At 44.9% G+C, this 26,842-nt stretch overlaps 1 protein-coding gene across 1 annotated transcript in view; it reads right to left on the reverse strand.

The window, feature by feature from the left end:
• Positions 1-26,842, reverse strand: part of ANTXR1 (anthrax toxin receptor 1) — a 241,927-nt gene that overhangs the window by 50,452 nt on the left and 164,633 nt on the right. Inside the window, exons 15-17 of the mRNA XM_023515283.1 lie at positions 26,493-26,588; positions 25,836-26,003; positions 17,627-17,707 (exon numbers count right to left, since the gene is read on the reverse strand). Of these exons, the coding sequence (XP_023371051.1) occupies positions 17,627-17,707; positions 25,836-26,003; positions 26,493-26,588 (345 nt within the window). The remainder of the gene's footprint in view (positions 1-17,626; positions 17,708-25,835; positions 26,004-26,492; positions 26,589-26,842) is intronic.

The following is a 26,842-nucleotide window of genomic DNA, read 5'->3' on the forward strand; positions in this document are numbered from 1 at the left end:
TGGCATCATCATAGCTCACAGCAATTTCAAAACTCCTGGCCTCAAGTGATACTCTTGCCTCAGCCTCCCAAGTACTTGGGACTACAGGTACCTGCCATCACGCCCAGCTAGTTTTTCTACTTTTTTTTAGTGGAGATGGGGTCTTGCTCTTGCTCATGCTGGTCTCAAACTCCTGAGCTCAAGCAATCCATCTGCTTCTGCCTCCCAGAGTCTAGGATTGCAGGTGTGAGCCGCTGCGCCCGGCCCTGGGTAAAGCAATGTAATGACCGTCTGAGACAGAAGGCATCTACAGTCTTGAGAAGCCACAGCGAAGTTTTCCAGAGAGGAAAGGACTTGGTCTGAGTCACAGTGAGAGGAGAGGAGGGGGCAGGGTACTTTGGGCAGCGATCTTCGGGTGGGAACACATAGGTGTACAGGTGGCAACAGCGGCACGGGTGCCATCTGCTCGGTGTGGGACTCCTGAGAGGTAGGCAGGGCCTGGCCGACTGGAGGGTATGAGGGGAAAGCCTGCTTCGCCTAGCGTTTCTCAAAGTGCCTTTCACAGAGCATTAATCCAAGAAATGCTTGGTGGAAACAGATCAGTAATTTACAAATGTGGGACATGTGATATGTATATCCTCCCTTTGGAGGTTCCCAGTGCACACTGGCTTATTAACGCCTCTTTAACATTAAGTGCAGCATTTCTCAAACTTATATGACACCTACAAGCAGCTGTAGAGTAAGTGTTCCACAAAACACACCTTGTTTGAGCAGGCAGTGGGAGCTAGTGAAAGCTTCTGAGGGAGGGTAGTTCCTCAGTGTAAAGGAGAGAACCTCCCTCATGTCAGAGAGAGGAGGGTGTGGAGTCCATGCAGATGTGCCCAACACCTGCTCCATGCTGACCCCTGACCCCGCTCTGTGTCCCTGGGAAGAGACTGTGCTTGTAAGTGAAGAAGGGCGAGTTCTCATTCCTTAGCAATGAGAGCATTTATTGCCCTTGAGTATTAACGAAGCTCAGAGCACATGCCAAGAAAATGTTTTCACTGGCTGGAGGAGGAGCTGCATATACATATGCATGCACATATAAGCGCTGGCTGAACAGCAACCTGTTCTGGTCTCCTGGCTTTTCTTTATTTAGGCGGAGCCTGAGAGCCTCCTCTAAGGAAAAGCTGGAGTCACACCTCCTCCCTGCAGTCTTTTCAGACTTGCTCCCTCCATCCAGCTCTCCAGCTTCTTTATCTTACTGTCAGCAGCATACAGATAATCATACTCCACATGGCTCTTAAACAGAATTGTCCTGCCCCATTCCCTCCCCAGGCATGCCTACCCCATGCTGGGTGGTGGGACAGGTGTTGGTAAATGGCAGGCATCACATTTCCAGTTTTCAAATGGTAGCAGAGCAAACAGCTCATCTTCCTGCTAGCCTAAGAGACTGAAAGTACAGTCACTTCACTCTTATTCCCATTTAAGTGTCTTAGAAGATAGCCAGGCCTCCTTATCTTGGATATGTCTCTAAAGGTCAACACCAACAATTAAGAGGCGAGGAGTGAGGCAGGACAATGAATTAACAAAGCACAACAAAGGGATAATAAAAAATGACAATCGGCTGGAATACCATTCTGCTTTTTGGACACTACTATTAGGCAGGAGAAGGGGAATTAGATTCCCTTGAGCAGAGCCTTTCAGAAGGACACTACAGGAGGTGAAGGGGGCTGGAGGAACAGCCACGTATAAGGAGGGAGAGGTAGCCACCAGCTAGTCTTTATATCCATCATACTTCTAGAATCCATCCAATTCTTGTCATTCCCACTAGGTCCATGCCAGTCCACGCCACTGCCTCTTACCTGGGACTGCTGCACCAACCTCTTCAACCATGTCCTGGCTTCCAAGATGGCCAACTTGCAATCAATTTGTCCCATTGTGTTAAATGCAGTCTTTGTAGAATTAGATTAGATAATCTCTCCCCTTTGCTAAGCCCTCCCCACCATTAAACCTTCATGTCACACACAGAGTAAAATCCAAATGCCTCCCCCCAGGTTACAAGCCTTTCCAGCCACTGTCCCTGCCTTTCTCTCTGACCTCACTGCCCACTTATCTTCTACTACACTTGACAGATGCTAGCAGTTCCTCCAACATACTGAGCTCCTTCCAGCCTTGCAGGCTTTGTGCTAGCTGCTGTCTCTTCATCTTGACATGGCAACACCCTCTTTCCCTTCGTACCTACCTTCCACGTCACCTCCTGGGAGAGGGTTTTCCTTCCTTCCTTCCTTTCTTTCCTTCCTTCCCTTCTCTTCCCTTCTCTTCCTTTCTTCCTCATCTTTTTCTCCTTCTCCTCCCTCCCTCCCTGTCTCTCTTTTCTTTCCTCCCTCCCTCCCTCCCTCCCTCCCTCCTTCCCTCCCTTCCTTCTTTCTTGACAGAGGCTGCCTCTGTTGCCCAGGCTAGAGTGCTGTGGCATCAGCCTAGCTCACGGCAACCTCAAACTCCTAGGCTTAAGCGATCCTCCTGCTTTAACCTCCTGAGTAGTTGGAACTATAGGAACCAGCCACAATGCCCAGCAATTTTTTCTATTTTTAGTAGAGATGGGGTCTTACTCTTGTTCAGGCTGGTATCCAGCTCCTAACCTCAAGTGATCCTCCTGCCTCAGACTCCAGAATGCTGGGATTACAGGTATGAGCCACCATGCTGGACCTAGAGAGGGCTTTTCTGACCATCCAGTGTAGCAGCCTGTATAGCCTATGGCTAGGAGGAGTGAGAGTTATAAGAAATACCTGTAATGGAACACCTTGGTGAAAATGGCATGGAGAGAGATTTGGTTTTAACAAGCATGAGAGAGCTCGCGAGATGAGAGCATTGGTGAATTGGCAGTCTCTACACCTGTGGTGTTGAGAGGCACGAGCTCAGCCTTATATTAGGCTGGAGGAGCAGGCAGTCAGGAGGCATGCGCATTCTATCACGGATCCACTTACTCTGTCTCCTCTCCTGCCTGTAGAACGCCGGTACGGTGTCTCTGCTGAAGATTACCAAGCTCTGCTAAAGACTAAGAGCTATCTGTTCTAAGAAGACCTTTACTCTCTCTAAGCTACTCTGTCTCTCTCTCTCTCCAGCTAAAGTAGATAGCCCTTAAGCACCTACGAGAAACTGTTCCTGAGCAAGGTAGTTTAGTGGTCCGCGTCCAGAACCTACCTAAGCTGGGCCCGAGACCTGGCCAGTCCTGGGCCCTGACAACCCCGGCTTGCTATCTATTCTCTCCCTACTCACCAATTTTAATTCTTAGTATTGCATTTAACCTTTGGGTGCTGTAAGTCCTAGGATGCAAACTCCATCAGCGGACCATACCCTCCTTGTTCATCAGCACAAATATGTGTTGAATGGCAAATGCTATTTTCTCTAGCAGCAGTATAAAGCCTTAGCTCTTGAGCTCTCTATAAAGAAAATTTCCTTATTTGTAAAATGGGACCTACACCATAGGCTTATCAAAAGAAATGAGTTAGCAAATAATTGTAAATTCTATCATTATTGGTCTACTTAAGTCAGTTTCCTTTTTAGTAAAGTGGGGATGCTATTTGTTTCCCAGGAGTTTTTCAAGGCTAAAACAGAGCAGCTGAGCCTCTAAATGTGTAAAGACTCAGAAGAAGGTTTCAAAGCTACAAGTCCTTTCTTCTCTGTATGCTGATGGAGGAAGTAGTAGAGACCCCCTTAATTGCTTGTTGGCTTAAAAAAACCCCCAATCTCTAACACGCTGGTTTGGAGCATACAAGACTTCTGGTTAAGAATAAGAAGTCTGGAATAGGAGTTGGCCCAGAAAGGCTGTCACAGCTGACCTGATAGAAAACCAGGAAGGGCAGAGACCTATAATTTCTGAAGTTCTTAATGTCTCCACAAAATACAAATGCCTGGAGGACTTGGGGCCTGCGTGGGAATCATGTCATCTCCCTCCTCACCAGTGTCTTCTAGGCTCATCCTCTGGACCAGCGCTGTCCAGCAGAAACACGTGAGCCACATGGGCATTTCAAAGTTTTCTGGTGGCCACATTTGTAAAGCATAAAAAGAAATAGGTGAAATTAATTCTACTCTTACGTCTTATTTAACACAGTATATCCAGAATGCCATTATTTCAACGTGTAATTAACATAAACATTTTTAAACACACAAACATGCTTCGTTTCATATTACTCTGAAAATCCAGGGTGTATTTTGCATTTATAGCACGTCTCTTCACCAGCCTCATTCCAGTGCTCGGTGGCCATATGTGGCTAGTGGTTGCCTTAGGGACAGTCAACTCTAGACTTCGCTTTTGAGATATTTGGGATCTAAGAATATCTTCTCCTACTTGTGGAGGTCAAAAGGAGGTCACAATATTTTAACACATGAGCCCATTTGTAATCCCACCAAGTTGCCTAGTGCTATACTGGTCGGCTCATCCAGTGAAGAGCCTGAAAGAAAAGTCTTTTAAGACTTTAAACTCTTGTCATAAAAATACCCTTATCGTCTGTTCTCCACAAACTCTTTGAAGATGTGTAAAAGTGCACTGGAGATTGCATCTTCTCCTTCTTTCTCTTTTTCTCTCTCCTGAAAGTGATAATCAGGAAGATCACTCCAAGTCAAATCATGTTCCCCTCCTCTAACTCTGGTGTTTCTGGGGGAAGATTTATGGAAAGCTGTGTTTCTTTATGGAGAAACAGTTTGTGCCATGGTTTACAAAGCTTAAGTATTTCTATAATCAAACTGTTGCCATTAAAAAAATCAGACTTGGAAATGAATTAGAACTAAACGTGTTATCAAGAAATGAGCTTGAAAGAGCAAATGAATTAGTTTGGAATAGTTATCCAAAGACTGCGTGTTCTCCTTGGACACATGCATCTATCACTGGCCTAGTTTTGGACACAGATTGGTGAGTTTCATGAAGGACAAGCATCACAGTCTGGCTGTGAATGGCACTCCGAGGTTCAGAACGTTCATTCCAGTGCCAGAGTCTACAGATACCAAAGCACAGCAATGATGCTGGATGAAATGGGCATTTTCACAGGGGCAGGGCAATCTTTCTGGAAGCCTCCACTTTGCTTATGAGTGACCTGCTATGGGACATAGCCATGTAGGCTTCTGGCTTAATGTTAATTGCTCGTAATGTTCAGTTTTTGCCAGGGAATTTGTTTTGGATCCATTAGCAAACATATTTGCAACCTTAGGGTCCCCAGCAGAAGATCTAGTACAGAATGTTCCTATGTGGTTGATAAGTGCTATGGGGACCATTATCCATCAGGGGGTCTTGGGGGTTTATCCCTGGTGTTGGGGGAGTATGCTTACTGTTTACAAGTGCAGAAGGTGGCCTCAGCTCTGCAGCTGCCATGGGTCTCTGGAGGCCTCCACGGCATCCCCTGGCCGACCCATGTGGTGGGGCCTTGAGGCAAGGCCTCATGTCTCTGGCCAGCTTGCTCCTTCACTCATCCCCTTTCCCTTCTCTACCACAATGTCTAAGAAACCCAACCTTGGTGGTCAGAATGACTTTCCCAGCTAGAAAGAGAAAGCAGAGGAGCACCTTCTGTCCTACATGGCAGCAGGGATGATTCCACAGTGGACTTTCCATCACGCCCACTTTTACTAGTTCTACTGCAAAGAGGAATGGTTGCCCATTATTATGTACAATTTTCCAGACTCTGTGACATTTAGAGTTTCCCATCATAATTCACCTACAGTATGTAGGAGAGTATACGGAAAAACTTACAAAGATTTATCCCCATTTAAGTCTTATGTCCAAGTCAGAGCCATAGAGCCCTTGAAATATGGGTGTGCCAGTCACTGAGGCCAAAGACTGGGTGTCAGCTGGTCGGGCAACCCCATTCAGTATGCTGGGGCCAAGCACAGAAATGGACAGAGGTGTCGAAGCCTAGAAGAATGGAAGTAGCACCCCAAAGCTAACTCTGCCATCCGTGTGGATTCTGAATGTGAATTTGCTCTCAGTGAGATTAGCCAAAAAGGAAAAAAATGGAAAACCACTAACCGTTAAGCGAATGGCCTAAGTGGTAATGTCTGAGGGAGGGTTTTTTTTTTTTTTATTAACTTTCTATTTTCAAACAAACTTTAATTTTTAGAGACAAGGTCTTGCTCTGACACCCAGCCTTGAGTGCAGCCCTGGACTCTGGACTCACTGGATCCTCCCCTCTCAGCATCCTGAGTAGATGGAACTACAAGCTTATCTCATTATGCCCAGCCAAACAAACCTTTTTTTTTTTTTAATTGAATGGTAACTATGTACATTAATGCACTTCTGGGGTACAGTGTGGAGTTTTCACATAAACAAACCTTTTAAAAAGTCAAAGTTATTAAAAAATGGATGGCAATGCCAAAAAGCATGAAGAACAATTGTAATAAAAATTTAGTGTTTTAATAACCTCAGCCTCCTTTTATCTGGAGATGCCCCTAGAAGACAGGGGCATTTATTGAGTTGTCTCCTTGTCCACTACTAAAATGCAGCTGCCTGTAAAGGGAGTGTCATAAAAGCTGTTTATAAACAGCTGCGACCCAGGAGTCACAGAAAAAGCCATAATCCCTGGAACAAGGAAACAAATGGAGCTATGTCCTCTGTGCTGTGAGGGAGAGAAGGATGGAGGCAGAAGGAGGAGGAGCCCTGACTGGGGGAGGGGGCTTCAGCTGGGAGCCTGCAGGATGTGGGCAGAGGCTGGAGAGGCGGAGCCAGGTGGGAGTGGCTGTTCTCCCCTCCCTCCCCGGTTGCCAGCCTGTGTGTCCTCTCTCTATTCCCCTCCCATTGGGGCTTTCACATATGCTGTGCCCACCAACCAGAAAGCCTTTTCCTCGCTTCACTTGGGAGAATTCATCTTTCAGGTCTTGGCCAAGTGGTCTCTTCTATTTAGAAGTTTTCACCGATCCCCTAACCTGGGTTAAATATCCTGGCTCCATCTTCCTGAGGAACCCGCAGTACCTCCTCTCATACCACTTGCCACATGGAGCTGTACTTTGGTGATCTTTTCTGACCATTCCCATGTACGCTCCATGAGGCCTGGGGTCTTGCCTTTCTCATGCTAAATCCTGACTGCCCAGCCTGGTGCCTGCTGGAGAGGAGGAGCTCAAGATCTCTTTATTGAATGAATGGGAGTATTCTGTCTGAGGTGCAGTGTTGGTGGTAAACAGGGAGGCAGGGTGAGCAGAACAAGAGGTAAAGGTGGAGTGTAGTATTCTGCGCAGAGGTTACCAGCGGCCTAAGCATCTTGGGCAGGGTATGAAAATGAAAAGGTGCTGGGAGGTGGAGAAGGTAGGAGGGCAGGAAAGGAATGGGTTGGGTGACAAGGACTAGCTCTGCCTTCCAAAGTTGGTCCTACCATCTCTTTGAGAGATCAAGCCTGATCTGGACTTGCACCCTCCTTTTCTGGCCTGGGGTGAAGACTCAAGGGGATCCAGGCCTTGTAGGGCTGGTGGGTTCTAGTCTTGCCACTTCCACTAATACCTTTTGCGACTTTGAAAAGGCCAGGGACCTTATCTGAGCCTTATCTTTCCTATATGCAAAAAGAGGGTAAAGGAAGGTGGTGATGTAGAGGTACCTGGGAGTGCTTGGGGGGTCTCACCAGACCACCTTTCCAGACTGCAATTTCTGTGCCTATAAAACGAAGGGACTGGGGTTATGAGAAATCTCCTATCTCTGAGGCTATCAGGTAGGGGCAGGGTGGTCATGGAGATGCCAAGAGAACATCTTTGTGTGGATGTTTTACAGCTGGCTGGCTCTTCCCCAGGCTATCAATTCCGGAAGCCTAATAACTTCTAGGTCAGATTCGCCATCTAGAATTCAATCCAACACTTTCAGGCCAGGACAGAACTTCCCACCAGCCTAGGTTGTGTGAGTGGTTAATGAATTGATGCCTATCACAAGTCATAGAATGTCCTGAGGGGGGAGCTTTTCCAGTGCGATCAGCTGGAGGATAGGCCCAGTGAAACCAAGTGGCTAGACACAAACATCATGTTTGGACAAAGCAGCAAACTTCCTAAAATGTTATGCACTTGGGTGAAATTTTGACCCTAGAGCCAAGCCCTGCCTCTCTCGAGCCTGAGTCTGTTTGGAAGGAAAAAAATATGAGGTCAGAGTTATTTGAATGGGTGATACTTTATCTCCATCCCTGTCTTGTTCAGCCTCAGCATTTACTTCTCCCTTGTTGTTTGCAACTTGATACTAGGACTTGACCTTCTGTTACTGCAGCTGTTTGGGAGATGAGGCAATTTGAAGTTGAAAATCCTACAAGTTGAAGCCAAAAGATGATGATGATGATGATGATGATGATGATGATAAGTGTATGTGAATGTTGAGTATGTATATTTGTGGGAAAAAAGAGGTCACACTGGGGAAACTGGAAGACGTGAATGGGAGAGGGGAGAGTGGAGAGGGGATAGAGGCAAAGGGAGAGGGAGAGGGAGAAACCCCAATCACATCAATTTCCTTCACACTTATTTACTCAGAGAGAAGGAAGTTGATGCAAAAAAACAAAAACAAAAATAAAAACCACCCCCCACCCTGTAAAACTCAAGACAGTACGCTTTACAGCATCAATTTTAAGCTTAACTTCTCTGGAAAAGGTTAACTTTGCAGGGTTTGAATACTTTGTTTTTTGCTGTGGACAGAGAGTGTTTTGAACTTTTTCTTTTCTTAAATTCAGGGAACTGAGAGAATTCTAAGCCAAGAATTCTAAGTACTCATGTACCCCTTCACTAAGCAAAAGAGAGACTTCCAAGGGTGAGGACCAAATGAATACTACTGAGAATTCAAACATCCAGGGAAGGTGCTAGGCCAAGATAAATCACACCCTCTAGGAACATTTCCTACAATTTGCTTTTTTCTCCCCTTTTTCTTAAATGATCCACTGCTTATAAAAGTTCATAAAAGGTCAGGAGCCAGAGGGCAGCAAATCGACTTTCTCTCCAGATCTACTGGGACCTTATGGCCTGATGTCAGAGACTGATCGAAATTCTGAAGATCTCTGTTTACTCAGGGTAAAAAGCCCGGATAAACTTATCATTTATTGTACAAGAAAAACTTGACCTTCACATAGAACTGTGATTTGTAGATAACTTGATTCTTTTAGTTGTTGCTGATTTAAACATAAATTAATCCTGAAAAAAAGGTTTTTGTACATTTTGAGGCATAACTAAAATTCTCTCAGATCAGTTTTCAGAGGGAAGAAAGAGAAGAGAATGAACTCTCATCTATATGAATTACTCACACCTGCCACTGTGTTTAATCCTGACAATACTCATGTTCCTGAGGGAAGTTCAGACATCCACTCTGGAACCTGAGGACATGTTGCCCAGACATGAGCAACGATTCCCAAGGTGTGGCTGTTTCCAGCAGCTCCAAGCCCAGCTGGCCCACTCCAGTCTCATCACAGGGCTGCCCTTGCTACTGCCCTCTCACCCACATCCAGGCTCATCACTGAGGAGGACTGAGGCTTCCCTCTCATCTCTGAACCCCCCAAGGGCTCTGCATTGTATCAATGAGCTCTTCTTTTCAACTCCTTAGGCTCCTGGGTGTCGGTCATGAGCTGTTGATCACATTTGAGTCTCCTTGTCTTACAAGGACAAAGAGCCCTCTCTGGGTCCAGACCTCCCCCAGACGCTGCCCTGGCTCTCCCTTCCACTCTCAGCTAAGCTTTACTCCTGTCCCCACATTCCACGGAGCCTGGGCTGCCGAGGTTGCCATGACCTCCTTACTACTAATCTCATTAGACGACTGCTCTTGCCTCTTAGTCACTCCATCATTTGACACTGGTGACTCCATCCTGTGTGATGTGTTATTATCTTCCTTTGGCTTCCATGACCCTGGATGCTCCTGTTGCAACCTCTCTTTTCTGGCCTATCCTTCTTGCTCTCCTTTTTCTTTCTACACTTCTCCGACTTAAAGGATGTGACCCTCAGGGTTTAGGGCTTGACTTATTTCTCTCCTCTCTCTTCCTCTCCCCAGTTCTTCTTGAATTCATATTTGTCTTAGAGGCCATGTGGATGACTTTCAAATCTTTGTTTCTATTCCAGAACTCTCACCACAGTGAAACTGCCCTCTGCCTAGGTTGGGACTGGGGTAAGGCATGCGAGGTGCAGGGTGCAGATTAGGGCTGCACTCGCACGCCCCCGAGACTGAGCACCTCCTTTGAGTTCATGCCCTAGAGGCCTTGCACACCTCACCCTGGTCCTGACCTGCTGCTGGCCCTCTTTCCTCAGATGTCCACGGGCACCTCCAAGTTAAAAAGCAAATTCTTCATCTTCCCTCCCAAAGCTCTCCTCTCCTGTGCCCTCCTGCTGGTGAATGGCAGCACAGGCAGCTCTGTCACTTTGGGCAAACCCTGGAGGTTCTCCTCGTCACCTTCCTGTCACTCACGCTCCACTCCTGGATGGTAACCAGGGAACTGATTCCAAATGCTCAACATCTCTGGACTAGGCTCTGTCTTCCTGGCCCACGATGCTGTGATTCAGGCTGCCATCATCTCTCACTGCCCCTGTATCCACACCACAGTCCTGCTTAAAACTCTTGTGGCAAGTCTTCATTGCTGTCACAGTGGAGTCCAAACTAGGCAGACCAGGCTCCAGGGCCAGCACCTCCGTGCCTCTGCCCAACGAGTATCCATCGAATTTGTGAAGGAGTTCAGACACCCCCAGTGTGACTGAAAGTCTTGAATTCAAGCCCATACCTGCCACTTACCAGCTGTGGGGCCTTCTCCGGGCCTTAATTTCTGCTTTGCAAAATGGAGAACATAGTTACCTACAAAGTCATCATGAGTGGGTTTGCGCTTCTGTTTCATTAATTTGCAGTTAATACAGCCCTGGGCCCTCCCTTCTTGTCCACAACCTACACTGAACTCCTGGAGGCCCAGAGTTTAGTCCTCTTCCGATTGGCATTCCCTATGCTTAGTGCAGAAGTGGATTCTTTGGGGGCACACTAGACTTTTGATTGTTTCAGGGAAGGCAACAAAGGCAGGCCCTAGAAATTGGCAGTGATGGGGGAAATATTAAAAGGACAGGGGGAAGAAGAAAGAGGGGATGCAGGGAATGTGAAGGAGGAAGACAGAAGAGAAGGAGTGCAGGAGTTTTCTCTGAGGTCTGCGTATGCTGCAGGAGGCTCATCCTTTAGAAGGGCGGATACTCTCTCCTCTGGAAGACAACCTGTCCAGACCGTTCTCTTCTCTGTGACATTAGGGGGACATAGTGCCCATGTGACGGGCCTCATGCCCTTATTGGAAACAGCTGTGCAGACAGCAGCCCTGGTGCTGGAGCTCGGGGAGGATTTCACAACCTCTGGGGCTGCACTTCAGATGAGTTTCAAACTGTTTACATGCATTTGTGTGTGTGTTTCCCGGGGTCTCTTCTGATTGCAAAGAGACCCAGGCTTGCAAAACAAACTGAGTGAGCCTTAGCATTTTGTTCTTGGAGGTAGCATGGAATGTACCAGCCTCTTGATGCCAGAAGTGAGAGAAACTCAAGAAGCTGAAAACAAAGACGACATCCTACAGGAGGATGTGAAGGGGGTGGAGTTCGAAGGGGGCAGAAATGGGGAGGACTCCGGCTAGTGGGTAGATTGATTGAATCCCATTTAGAAAAGACAGGGGAGGCACACAGTTCTATTTTCTCTTTTCCATCCTCTTGCCCTAAGCAGTAATAATGATACGGCAGCCAGGCTCTAGGTTAACCATCTTCCTGGTAGGAAAGGGGCTGTTGAAAGCACACGAAGATTATGATCATTCATTTCCCTTATTCCTGGCAGACTCTTTGGGTTTCTGAAGGCACATGGTGAGATGCTTTTCAATTGTTTCAAGAAGGAGAGAAGATACTGCCTTGGGGGGAAAACAGGGAATTGGAACAGCTCATTGGTTCTCAGTCCCAGCTGCCCATAAGGATCACTTGGGGAGCTTTAATCCCAGTGCCTAACTTCAACCCAGAACAGTTAAACAGAGCCTTTTGGGCAAGACCTGAGCATCAGCCCTTCAAAGCTCCCCAGATGATCACAATGTACAAACAGGTTGAAAATCACTGGAGTCCATGAACTCTAATATCTGAATTGTCTCACATTTCTGTGTTTGAAATCAGTAATCTAGGAACAGAACTGCCTATAGCTGGGAAGGATTTCTCTTATTGGGGCTTCATATTTAGATGTAAGCTGGACTAGTTATTCCCCAATTGTCTCAACAGGTGGGCAAAGAAAAGTCGTGGCTTGGTGGTCAAATAAATATAGAAGTGTTAACTTAGAATCTCAAGCTCTCGGGGCTAAAAGGACTCTGAGGTTCCTCTAGTTCAGTTTATCTCACTGTTTCTCAAAGTGTGAACCCCAGACCAGCAACATCAGCACATGTGGGAGCTTGTTAGAAAGGCCCCACCCACAACTCCTGAATCGGAAACCATGACGACAGGTGCAGCAAGCTGTGTTTTCACAAACCTTGAAGGTGGTCTGATGCTCGAATTTGAGCACTACTGATTTGCTGTAGGAACGCTCTACTATACTCTGGCCTAGTGGTTTACCTTGTTTTATCCTTCTTTGGTAACATCAGTTATCTGGAATGTTAGTCTTTGGGGCAGCCCATCCTTGCTTCTTCTACCTGTGGCTCTAGTTCTGTCCGTTGGGAACGGCCCAAGTCCAAGACACATTTTACACTTCGAAGAATTTAAGATAATATTCCAGTACTCCTAGTTTAGAAAACTTATAACCCATAGCCCCCAAAGATTCTCTTTCAAATTTACTTTAACATATCCAGAAATATACAGAGAAGGTGACAATTTGCCACCAAAAACCGAGATTGAGGGAGAAGAAGTGTAGAAGGACATTTTTGTGAAAATTTATGTTCTCTTGGAGTAGGGAAGACGGTTCTAAATTGGATACCAAAGGCAGACATTATAAAGATTTATAGATTTGACTATAATATTATAGATAACTTCAGAGTATTTTTTAAAAGTTACAAGGTAAATGACAGACTAGTAAAAACCTTTGCCATATGTTTGTGTGTGTACACACACACACACACACACACAGAGGTTGCCAAAAAAATATACATTTTAAGAAAGGAAAAAACTGTACCAAAATGGTAATACTTGAGTTGTTAACTAAATGTTAACATTTGTTATCTTGTATATTATATCTCTTGTAATTGTGGAAATCAAACATGACTTGAGCATTGTAATTTTAATAGAGTTCTTTCCTAAAATGTGTATATATTTTTTGGCACCCTGTGTGTGTGTATAAATGTTAGACTTTCAGTTTCACGAGGAAGCACCACATACAAAATGCCTAGCACAGAACTGACACATAGTAGACTCTCAAATCATTTGATTAATGTATGAATGAAGATGGGTTAAGAAAATGACCATATAAAAATCAACTCTATAATATCCAGTAGAAGAATGATCTAGACCAGCGGTTCTCAACCTGTGGGTTGTGACCCCTTTTTAGCAATGAAAATACGTTGCGGCATTAGGAAGGTTGAGAACTAGTGATCTAGACCGTGTATAGGCAATTGACAAGTAAGAAAAGAAACATTTAAAAACCATTCCACCTCACATTGGCAATAAAAAAATGCCAATTAAATCAGAACCTATTACATAAATAAGTTTAATAACACTGGTGAGTGTCTGGGGAGATGGGCTTTTCAATGATGCTGATGTGAGGGTTAATTTGTACAATCTGTCATGAGGGCATTTTGGCAATATGTGTCAAAGGTTTACAATTCTGCATATCATCTGAACCAAGAGGAAGCCCAACACAGTCCTAAGGAAACATTCATGACTGTGCACAATGGTTTGGCAACAGGGACATTAATTGCAGCTTCTTTTACACTCATAAATCTATGGCAATAAATACCCAAAATGTGGATATACAGTCATTAAAATGATATTATATAAGGCTATGTAGAAGCATGGAAAGATAGTCCCTTGAATATGGAGAAGTAATCAAAAATAGGTTACAAAATGGCACACATCACATAAAGCTCTTGAACAATCCCTTCAAGTATTTTCTCTCAAACTGAACACTCTAAATGGCTTCAAACATTTGTCCTTGAAAGATGAGCAAATTTTCTGAACTCAGAGAGCGGCCAAAGTATGCAGGAAGCCTTGGGGATCATATAGGAAAATGTTCATGGGACACTGGTTCTAATTTCCAAACTTTTTTGCTTAGTTTCTGTTAACAGTGCCCTACTTTGACATGAGTCTGGCCAGAAACGTTTTGTATTTATAGGGACACCATGGGAACAATGAACAGAACTATTACCAAAGTAACAGAAGTTAGCTATATAGTGAGGATGGGAAAGGCATTCTAAGCAGAGAAACCCAGCAAAGGCACAGAGACACAAAAGGCCCTGGCACGTTCAGGGCATAGTGAGTAACTAGTCTCAGGTGCTTAAAGCCTATTTGGAGGTGATGAGGGACTGAGTGAGCAGCAGATGAGATGGAAAGGTAGGCCAGGATTTAGGGCTTTCCCCTAGTTTTTGCAAGTCTGAAGCAGAACGATGGTATGCTGACAGCCACGTTTTTGAAGGAGCACTATGGTGACTGCACACAGGGAGCAGGGGACACCATATGCTTAGTGAACTTAGGATCAGATGTGTTGCTGGTTTGTGACTAAAGTGGTTTCTTTCGGCATTTTCTTTTTTATGTTGGCCCAAGCTCCCAGGAATAATGGGGCCATTAGCCTACCCCAGGCAGAAAGAGGAAGATGGGTGATGGCAGATGGGACGCATTCATGTCCCCCGTTGCCAACCCATTATATTTTTCTTGACCTGGGGCTTGGATGGCTCTGCAGAGGTAGGTGCCAATCCCAGGGAAGGGCGGTGGCTCTGTGCTGGAGGCTGAAGGGACTCAGGGCCTTCAGCAGCCTCAGTGCCTCTGTTGGTGGGCTTGTGTCTGCATCTGCAGGACTGGGGTGAGTTGGCTGGGGTGGGGGAGGGTGGAGGAGGCAGGAACTGAAGGGGAAGAATTGCCAGGTTTTTGTGAGGTCAACATGTGTTTGAAGCAATTCAGAATTTAACCGAGAATGTAATTAGGTGATTTTTTGTTTTTGTTTTGCTTTAAAGGAAAAATTCAGAACCTGTGACTCTTGTTCACGAGCACATGGCTGGATGTAGTCATTTTCAGTTTATGGAAAATGTGGTCAACCCCATAAATCAGGGCTGAGGAATTCTTACAGTCATCACCGTGCAAGCAGTGCAGGTCTCTAGTGAGTTTTCCAAGGTTATGCAAGACAAAACAGAAAAAGCATGTAGACAAAGCTACGATCCTGTATTCCCTCCCCCTGGAATTCTTTCCTGAGTAGCCACACAGCAGCTCTGACTCTGGCTCTTACTTAATCTGTGACACTTCTCGTGTAACTCCATGTGTACATCAAAATGCCTGTGGTTATCACCATGACTACAAGGTCATAAGTCTCTGCATCTATTTCTCTCATGTACCTTGTAATTTTAGCAAGACTTTTATAAAGAAAGCCCATTTAAGAGTAAACTGAACAATTATGACTTGTGACAGTGAGGAGAATATGTTCAAAGGTATCCTAATCCTTAAATTTCCTGTACTTCAAATCTATTATTTTGCATGGTTGGAGAATTAAGGTCAAGGTGGTATTGTGTTTCTCAAAAACATATGGACCATCTCCAAATGTTAATACAAACTGTCATTCAGAATTAGTAAAGAAGAGATTCAAATTAGTTGTGATTCATTAGAGGCAATTCCATCAGTTTTCATTCCATTATACATAAGGATAACCTGCCTTTTACTCCCAGTGTTTTTATATCTTATAAATGATAATATTTCTTTCAACCCTTCCTTTTTCTTATATCTCTCCCAGTTGGGTTGACCCAGTTCTTGAATCTGTTTCTGCCAAACTGGTCAGTGGAGAATGGACTGTTAACATATTTTTGTGGAGATGTTTTTCAGTAGTTCTGAAAAAAAATGGGATTATATACCATACTGGCACATTCTATCACACACACACACACACACAAAATACTATTGAGTCCTACTTTATATATCTTGTTATTTTTTTTTTAATCTGTTAGAGGAGTCTCATGCATACTAAAAAAAATTTCTTCATTTGCCACAGAAACCAGCCATCATTTCTAAGACCAAATACCTCCATGAGCACTAACTTTATGGTCTATGCTCATTTCTGTTAACTGTGGTGTTTTTACTTTAAAAGTTGGTATAGACATTTGTATTTGTTGACTGTCACAGAAAGAAGTTCAGCATTTATATAACCTGGTTTCACGTTTGTACTTGTCTGCTGTTCCTGCCATAACTCGGAGCAACAGCTAATTGGGCAGTAGCTTGCACAAGCTGTAAAACTTTACACCAAATCCCCTCAGCCACAAACCACCCATTGTTACCAGGTGCAAAGGGAGAGGGGGTGTGGGGCTTGTCTGCCAGGCTCTGCTCTGGTGTTTATTAGTTGTGCCATGTTGAGGGGTGAGAAAAGATGGGGTCTCTCTAACACATACCAATTGCGTTAACTATGCACAGACAGAACAGCCCAGAGTAAATAATCATGAAGGCTATCTCCCAGTGATTGAGCCTTCTAAGTGTTCAACAGTGGACCACGTGTTTTATAAACGTAACCTTCCCCAACCTGCTGCACTGTGAAACAGTTATTGTCAACTACTTTTTTGTTTTAAGACTAGTCTTAAATTCCTGGGCTCAAGTGATCCTCCTGCCTCAGCCTCTCAAGTGGCTGGGACTACAGGTGCACCTCACCATGCCTGGCTCTCAGCTACTTCATACAGATGACATGGAGAAAGGTTAGGTGACTTGCCTGGAGTTCTCCAGCCAGGAAGTAAGGTTTGAACCCATATCTGCTTGATTTGAAAGGAGTTCTAGATTAGACACATTTAGTTTGCTTTTTGGTTAAAGTGCTTGATTCCCAAGGAACCAGATGGATGATACAGGTTGCTGGTAGTTGAGGGAGAATCTGGTCTCAAGTTGTGCTCTGCAAAACTTGTGGAAGAGAGACTGGCTCTTAGAAGAAACAGCGATGGTGTCATTCAGCATCTGAACCACAGTTGTTTCCAGCATTGTTACTGCTTGGACCAGAAAAAGCTATTCAACTTCTCTTGTCCTTTGTTTCCTCATTTATGAAATGAAGGCATGGGCTGGATGGTTTCTGAGGTCTCTGCTGGCTGTAACTCCTCTTGGCTGGTGACATTCCAAGTGTGGTCCTGACAGCGCCTAGACAAATCCTCACCCCTCTGTGGTCCTGGACCAGTTGGGCCCAACATCCACTGGAAGATGGTAGGAGTTTCCTGCAGCCCCAGGTTCCCTCACCCTATCCTTGAAGCACTGGCCCTCTGTTCCTTACCACCTGCAGTGTGGCTTAGGACCAGCACACCACTCTCTTAGGCTTACTTTATTCACTGGTTTTGCCCATAAATTGAGAAGCTCAAGTTCTAGGATGTTAAATTCAACATAGCTCTGTCAAAATCCTTTTCAGACAAGCAAATCGAAAACTCAAGGTCTTATAACAACCAGAATTTTGAAAATGAGGATCTGATTTGTCACACCATTAAATAGTAGCTGAATGTGTACTTCTGGAGCTATTCAAGCTCTTCTCTAGAATCCAAAGTTATTCCAGCTCTACAAAGACAGAGAGTGAGAAAAAGAATGTGTGTGCATGACTGTAATTGAGTCCTACCGTGTCTCCTGGCTGTGGACGCATCACAGACACACGATCATATCCTTTTCTCAGTAGGACCCACAAAGCATCGAGTTTTCCCTGAAATAAAACAAATACACCCAGATTACATATGTAGGCATGTAGAGCTTTCCATACTTCTTCAGTCATATGAATAACACAGCACCAAGAATAGGGTTGTGATGGGATTATGAGTCTCTGGCTTCTAAGTTCAGAATTCAGGTTCCATAAATGTAGGAGGAGAAGAGACACACAGTAGGAGACTCTGAGGCTAAAGAAGGATCTGCTCTGAGACCCAAGTGGTGTCCCACATTTGCAAACATGTTCATGCAAACATGAACAAAAGCAAATGTGAGTTGAAGTTTGCTAAGACCTTTTGGAGAAGTAAGGTGATGTTTTGGGCTGTGTTATTACTGGTGATGAAATGTGGGTGTGCCAATACAACCCTGAACAAAGTGTCAAAGTGCAAAATGGAAGTCAGAAAATTCTGCACGATCAAACTGTTCCACCAGTCCAAAGTAAGAGTCAAACCATGTTGCTAACCTTTTGATATCAGAAGGATTATTCATTATGAATTGGCACCAACTGGATAACTTTTAATCAAGTTTACTGTTTGGAAGTGCTGAAAAGGCTACATAAAAAAGTTAGACAAAAACGGCCTGAACTTCTTGCCAATAACTCATGGCTCTTGCATCATGACAATGCACTTAGTTCATACATAACTGTCGGTGAGGAAGTTTTTAGCCAGTAAACAAATATATTGGAACATCCTCCCTCCTCACCTGATTGGCTCCCAGTGACATTTTTCTTTACCCAAAGTTCTTTACCCAAAGATAAAGGAAATACTGAAAGAAAGACATTTTGATGACATTCAGGCTATCAAGGGTAATATGACAGTTTAGAAAAGAGTTCCAAAATTTCTTTGGAGTGTGGACTACAGGCTGGTGTCCACATCTTTCCAAGTGCATATCTTTCCACCGAGTACTTCAAAGGTGACCACAGTGACATTCAGCAATGAGTTAATTATGTAACACTTTTTCTAGGGTCAGTTCATGAACTTAATTGTCAGACCGAACATGTGTATATAAGTATACTGGGCCAAAATGTAACATGCATTTCTTAGGAATATTGCAGAAGAGGTCTTTGAATGACAGTGCTGGAAAGGCTAGTGAAGTCTAGAGGGTTCAAGTTCTTGGACACAAACCATTTATAATGGCAGTGTTAATTTAGGAATCATCTCAAAGACTTCATGTTCTTTATTTTCTGGTGGGTTATATCATATAAAAAACTGTGTTCTTGAATCTTCATCAACTGTTGTTTGAGTTCTTGCGGGTTAAACTTTGTATTGCCAAGTGTAGTGTTTCTCATCTCTTTCAGCAAGGAATTTACAAAGCCTTTAAAAATATTTTGAAACAACTTTAGAATGCTGGCTAGAACTGCTGCTGTGTGCAGCGTGGTTTTTTGCATTAAACCATTTCAATCATCAGCTAAATGTTTTCCTTTAAGGTTCTTTGGGATAAGCATTTATATTTCAGGATATAACCAGGTGGATTTCCTGGATGAATGCCTCTTTTTCTTTCTCTTCCCCTCCCCCCCTTTCTTTTGGACGGGGAGGACTCCCAGTATTTGGCTTTGTAAATCAGCCCACCCACGGCACTCTGTGTGCTAATAACTCAACTCTTTGACAAAGGAGGAGCAATGAGATGGGCTAAAAGAAGAAAATTTGGCTGTTGATGTGTGTTAATTAATTCAGCAGAAATTTGAAGTTCCATGAATAGCAGAAGAGCGGAAACCACCTAAATGTATGATGTCGGGAGAATGGGTAAGAACACAGCATAGTGTTATGCACAAAGTGACTGGCGCCAGCTGGCCCGAGCTTGTATTCTGGGTCTCTTCACCAGCTTTGCAGGTTGGGTGAATTATTTCATCTCTAATCCTTACTTTCATCAACTTAAAAAAATTTTCTTATTAAAATTTTTAAAAAAATTTTTATCATCTTTAAAATGGAGATAATTGCACCACCTACTCTATAGACTTGTTATAGGGTCTGAAATTAAATATTACAGTTACAGCTCTCTTGCTGGCATTCCTGTCTCCCCTTGCCCCATCGTCTCCACAGCCCATGCCTTGGCCCAGACCCTCATCATCTGTCGCTCAATCGGTGAAGAGTTTCTCCATTGGCCTTTTACCTACCTCCAGGCTTTCTGTTCTCCCTCCTTTCATTCATTAAGAATGAAGTTCGTTGCTAACCCAAATGGATGCACTGCAGTTAGTAAAATCAACTATGAAACATCTTTAACCATTACCACTGTGAATCTGGGCAATTGACAATGCCTCTGTATCTTAGTTTTCCCATCTGTAAAATGGGAGCAGCAGTAGATTCTACTTTTGAGGGTTGTTCTGAGTAACAAAGGTGTCAGTGCACAGAGAGCACTTGGAACACTGCCTGACCTGTGGCGCCTGCTTCATCAAGGTGAGCTCCTGTCACTGGGCTCTTCTGACCAAGGTGAGACCAGTCAGGTCCAGTGTGGCAGAATGTTGAGAAGCACTCTAAGTTCTGCCTATCCCACAAATGAACCCAAAGTCCCCCATCTGTAGCACGGAAAATCATCCGGGCATTCTACACAACCTGTGCTCCTTTCTGCTCCTCCATCAAGTAGCTTTTCTTAGAAGAGTTGACACAAACTTTGGGGAAAGTGTTTACAACTAAGATGAGGAGAAAAAACAACTCTCAAAAGTAAAAGAGAAATGTAAAACAAAGGTTCTCAATGTGGGCAGCAGCCTGTCATTTAACTCATTAACTGTCATGTGAGTTATATTCAACTTATGCTAGTTTTAAGCCTGGAGCCTCGTGAAGCATATATAACTCACATGTCTCTTGACCTAATAAAACATCATGACCCCAAAGATTTTTTTTCCTAGTATGTCAGGGAATGTGTTAAAGACAACAGCTACCTCCCTAAAGACCTCGTGCTACCTCCCTCTGGGGCCAGAAATGTCTCAGGGGCATTCTTCCAACCGTCCCTGGGCTTTCCCTGAAGTCTGGGAAGAGCCTTCTAAGTTGTTCCCCCTTAATTCTCTCAGGTTTGGGTGTCCTTTATGCACAAGCCTCTTTGCAGGATGCATTTAAGACACTCAGAGCCTTCCACTGGAGGGTATTAGCTGACATTTAAAAATAGCTTTCTCTCATATGAAGTTCACACATTTTGACCATAAAATGAGAAGTTTACCAACTCTGGGCTCCCCAACTGTATCTTAGCCTCAGACAATAACTCCCAATCCACAAAGGCAGATGAAGTGCAAGTTCCATGTAAACTCTAACTTTTCTTTCTTTCTAAACAAAGGCTGTGCGGGAAAGATGGGGCAGTCAGCATTTAAGCGCCTTGGGGCATGGGCTTGTTTTTCCTCTTTTTTTTTTTTTTCTTGCCAGGCAACAGCTGTGTCTTCTCTTCTGGTTCGCCTGCCTTCCTTAGTTGGAAGTTAGTCAGAGGTTGAGAATTGTGAGCGTGGTTTGACGGACAGGGCCACTGTAGACAGAGGCCTGACTTTTTACACCCTGACCTACGCGGTGAATACTGTAGTGTGACTTAGGCTTCTCTTCAAATGAAATACATTAATGGATAAAGTTGCAGCTGTTTCTTAAACATGCACACCCACAGGGGTTATTTTTGTTTTGCCCCCCCCCCCTTTTTTTAAACAAAAGTTTGGAACTTTTCTACAAAGTAGCCAGAGAAGGGTAAAATCTGTTCACCATCAACAGCACATGTGACAGTGCTTAATGCTCCAGTCTGTCCTGGCTACGCACAGCTTCATCCAGTATGGTTTCAGGGCCGCATCCTGCCAAGGTCAAGGTGATGAGGCCAAGAACAGGCAAGCCTGACAGGAAGGGAACAGAAGACCACCCTACTCCCGAGCCTTGCAAACATCACAGTCCAACCCGCCCCCTCAGAGGCTGGCTCTCTTGTGGAAAGTAGCAGTCTGCATGGCAATAGGACTCTGGCTTTTGTCCTTCAGCTGTCATTCTGCCATTTCTAGTCAAAGGGAGGAGTTACTGGAGAGGGAGAAAAACGGTTTCTCTGAGGGCTGCAAGCCTCCAGCAAACCTGAAAACAGCTCTGGTTTTAATCTGTCTGGTGGCCATATATCTGGGCATGACTTAACTTGTCTGAAATGGTCAGTCCCAATTTAATGAGAAGTCTGGGGTGTTGTAAACCCAGGGGGTGAAAACCAAGCAGAGGAAAATGCAGGCTGAATATTAGGGAAAATTTCCTGATCATGAGCCAGGAATGAGGAAGGGGGGAGGTGTGGTTGGTGTGGTCGGTGCCTTAAATTACACAGGGGAAAGTGGGTGAAGAGCCCACTCTTTGCTCTGTGAGTTCCCACAGGTTTGCTTGGCCAATGTGCTCACCTGCTTCTCAACTCCACATCACGTAATGCGTGAAAAAAGTGAGTTCAACGCAATACCAACATGTCTATGGCTTTGGCCACCTTCACTGGGAAGGTAGGAGACTCCCCAGTACCTGGGGAAAGTTTGTGCTCAGGGGAGGTGTTCTCCCTGCTGACAGTGGGGCAAGAAGGTGGGCAGAGCGGATGGGTGGTTCTCCCTGAGCTGCCCGCCCCATCCACTCTGCATTTCCCTGCCCACCCCAGGCCTTGGAAGCTGCCTCAGCATCAGCTGGCTTCCTTGGGTGTGGCTAAGAGGCAGCACCAGCGGAGATGAGAGAGTCGGGGCATTTGTTCTTCCTCTCTCCAGTCTTGGCTGCATCCTTGCACACATTTTTTGTAAGGATTTTAGGCTTTGCAGGTCAAGAGGAAAAATTGAGGATAGTATGTAGGTACTTACATAACCATTAAAAATTGTAAAAACTGTTGTTTGTGGGTCATATAAAAACAGGTGGTGGGGTGGGTTTAGAGTGCTGATTCTTACTCCGAGGCCACAGCTCCCGCGGGTGGTCCCTCTGCCAGGGCTGTAGCTCTCCCTGGGCTCCCATAACACCACTCACCCCACCCCCGCCCTGCAGGCCTTGGCAGGTAAGAACTCTCCCTGTTGCTAGTCTCCGGGTATCTCACCATCTTTCTAGGTTCCCTGAACCCTGGCCACCACTTTTATGAGGGCGCCTTTTGTTTCTCACCAGGACCCTGACAAATGCAGGGAGAGGGTTCAGGAAAGGGAAGAAGAGTTTATAGACGTACATGAGGCTAAATGTTTTGTCCAAGGCCCAGCAAATTTTGCAGGCACAGTGGCTAGAACGTGAATACAGGGCGTGTATTGGGTTTAATGGTATGAATGCTGATGTTCTGGGAGCAAGTCTGCCTAAATTCCGGATGAAATATCCACTACTTCTGGATTCCTTTCTATGTCTTCTATTCTCCTTGTCCCCATCTTTCCCTCAGCCAGATTCACTGAGGATGACCTCTTTTTCTCTCCTCTCCTCAAAGAGGTGGCAAGAAGGTCACCTTCCTGGATGGAGTGTACCAACAGGATCTGTGTGGTCTGCTGGGCATGACACTCCAGGACTGGTTTCATAATTACATCTTATGCCTCAGTTCTTTGATAAGACACGGTGGAGTCCCTCCTCTGTGCCAGGTACAGTGCTATTTACTGGGGATTCAAAGCACAATGGGGGCCTGCAGGGGGTCAAATCTGGCAGAGAGTAGACTCATAAACATGAGTAATCACATCGCCTCCTCCCTAGCAGAAGAAACTGAGGAAGCACTGGCATTAGCTGGTCCACCAGGTCACAGGCGCATTGGTGCTTCTCCTGTCCTAACAAGGGAGCCCTGCTGAGAAGCTCAGCAAGTCCTCCAGGGATGCAGATCTTCTCTGTCTGGCCTTTGGAGGGACTGCATGACATTCAGATTCCCAGTCACCTATCATTGATGCAGCAGTTGTGTTTGTAGTAAAAATGGACCTCCGTGTGAAACCTGGTGTGGGTCTCCTTGCAGAGACTCCTCACAAATCACTGAGGCAAGATCATGGCCTCTTTGCCGATTTTAATAATTCTGGCAACTGCAGTTTCTGTCCTTGGGAAACCTGCTATGGGATGCTGGCTGGAAACTTTGGTGACAACTTCTTAAATGGGCTTGTTAAAGGCCCCACCTCCAGAGTTTCTGATTTAGTAGATGTTGGGTGGGCCCCAGGAAGGTACATTTCTAGTTAAGTTCTTAGGTGATGCTAATACTGCTGGCCCAGGGACCAGAACCACTGGTTTCACACAAAGACTGAGGGGGGAGCTCAAGAGCCCCACTGTGGAGGTGGTGGCAACTAGGGCAGCACAGAAGTATTGCTTAGGGAGTTGGGGTGTGAAATTTGGAGGCCTTATGGATAAAAGGAGCTTCATTTAGTGAGAAAAAGTGGCAAACTGTGAGAGTCAGTGTGCTTTGGGAGGTCTTTTGTGAGACTCTGAGTCACTAGGCTTTGGAATTTGCATCTTTAAAGTGCTCCCAAGGTGATTTTGATTCTCAGCATAAGGACTGGGAATCTCTGTATATTCAGTATCTAACAGTGCCCGGCACATAGTAGGTGCACCACGAATACTCACTGAATTGAGACTAATTGCAAGTGAGTGTTAGGAATGTTTTTAGATTTCCAAGTGCGGTGTCCATATTCTTATTTACTGCATGAAACTCGTCTTAAATTACCAGTTGACAGACAAATAGCATGCTCTCAAGCAGAAATTGAATTCTTCAAGCAGAATTAATGTTCTCTCAATGCCCAAGATTACAGAAATGGAAACCTGGCTATAAGCAGAGTTGTTGTGTTAGTCACAAGGTACAGATTCCTAAAAGCGATGTAATAGAGAATCTCCTTTCTTCTCCATCTCAGAGATTTTACTTGGCTCCCTTCTGTCTGCACAAGCCTGCACGCCACTGCGTGTTCCCCATTAGAAAATAATTAGAAGCAAACAGCTGTTAGTCAAGCAAGCTGGGTTTTGCTCACATCATCTCAGAGTTCAATCCATTGCCCCAGAGGGATTATCTTAAAAAAAAAAAAAACAACAACAAAACCCAACTCACTGCTTTATGGTAACCCAAGATGGGAATGCATTGCAATCCGTGGGAGCCAGAGCTAGCTTGGCTGAGAAAGGACCATACCAGTAAAGGGTCACTACACTGTTTGAAACAGTATTGCTTTTTATTTTGTAGAAGAACAGCTTCAAAATTAGCACATAACTCAGTGAATGATGAAAATTATCTCTGTTGCCATTGGAAGAGGGGCACGGCTGTGCATGTGTGTGTGTGTGTGTGTGTGTGTGTGTGTGTGTGTGTATACTGGGTGGTGATGGGCGCTGGCTCTTATACTGAGACTTTCACTTCTGGTCTTAGAGTCACGTGGGGCCTTGGGTTCCAGACCTTGGCAGAGCAAGGACTTTGCCTATCTTAGTGTTCTATATAAGATGAGGGAATGGGGACAGATGATGTCTAGAGTCTTTCCAGCTATGATTTTCTAGTAGTTTCTGACCATTGGCAGAGTGCAGAGGTCTATGGGGGAGACTAAAGAGGTATTGATCAAATAACATGAATTAAAGTCATTTGCAACCAAAGGGAATAGAAAAAAGGCCTTCAGGAAGCTTCAACTGCCCCTTTGACTTATATTCCCTAATAAGTCAAAGAGGATATTAAACTCTGGATCTGCAGAGGGAAGAGAAATGGCGAAAAAAAATGGAGATCTGCTCACGGCTAGGAAGAGTAAGTACTAGGTCGGTGGCCAGAATGGCTCCCTGATACATCTGTGGGAGGCTTGAATGAAGCGGAATGGGCTTGTGTTATAGCAAAGGGGGTGGAGACGAGCACCGGGAGAATGCTGCCACTTTTGGCAGATAGCGGATCCTACTCAATGAAACTGAAGGTTATGGAAATTTACAGTGACCCCCTGGGTTTACAACCCAAGTCACTTGACTCATAGCACAGGCCTATTCCACTACTTCGCCATGGTGATTTTTGAAAAGTTTTCAACCTCAGTAACATAGAAATTGAGAGAGTAATCACATATCCATTCAAGTCCATATTTGTCCCCCTGCAATAAGTTAGATTTTTTTCCTTAATCACAGGAGCTACTCAGACTGCAGCCTTTCCCTCTTACTCTCCTGGAGTGAGAAGGATGGGATAAGCTGGATTTTGTATGAGATTTTATCAAGTCCAAAGATTCTGATTCTTACTATGTAAGTGCTTTATCGGGACTGACGATGGGTTTTAGTAGGGAGACTCACCTTGATTGGAGAGTACCACTTGGGCGGGGAAGAGGGCCGCCGCATGTTGTTGTTGAGATTGCGAGGCTCAGGGAATTCATACTCTTGCTCGGGCATCTTGACTCTTGCGTTCTTTGCCTTTTCCAGTTTAGCACCTTCTTCTGTGGAGCCCTTTTCTCCCCAACGGACCTAAAAATAATGAGATACAATAAAACAAGATGACAAAATAAAATATGGGAATCACAACCACATGTGTGATGTGCAAGGCAAGTGCTACTCAAGCCTCAGTGCTGGGTTTTGAGGGCCAGGGAAGATGGAAAGTATAGAAAAAGAGAAAGAGAGAGAGCTGAAGGAGCTGTGAGAGTGAGTCGTGTGGACGGATATGTAGGGGGAAGAATTGTCCAGGCAGCAGGGGTGGTACCTGCAAAGGCCTTCATGCCCAGGTAAGAACTTTGCATTTTATTTGGTCAAACCCTGGAGAGGTTTGAGTAGATGAGAAACCTGCTCTGACTCCTGGTGGGCAAAGTATGGGCACAGTGAAAAGGCTGTAGCTCTCATCTTTTTGTCTTACAATCTTCATCCCCACCAGACCCTGAGCATGAGTTTTCACAGATTGGTGTGTGTTTCTGCCACGGAGTAATCGATACACAGATAGTGTACATTCCACCGTCCTCTTACCTCCATCCTCTTGATGCCTCCAACGCCTCTCCCGCCATAATATGAGGCATCTACCGTAGGCCACTTTTTCTTAGGCAGGCCATCATCATCTTCTTCCTGCAGAGAGATTGGGACATGTGAAGGAAGCAAAGCACCATGGCTATGTGGATATGTCCATTATGGGAAAGTGGATAGGAGAGGAACTTGTAGAGTCAGATTGCCCGGCTCAAATCTCAGTGCTTCTGTGTCTAAAACCTTGGGTGATCATCTAACCTACCTACTTTATCTGTAGGGTGGGAATGACGCAGTACTACCCAGTAAGCCTGCGGCACAGCCCTGGGACCTGTCGCCTGTAGCTTTACTCCTCTGTA

The sequence above is a fragment of the Otolemur garnettii genome, unplaced genomic scaffold, assembly GCF_000181295.1.
Source record: "Otolemur garnettii isolate 467f Iridium unplaced genomic scaffold, OtoGar3 scaffold00068, whole genome shotgun sequence".
NCBI lineage: Eukaryota > Metazoa > Chordata > Mammalia > Primates > Galagidae > Otolemur > Otolemur garnettii.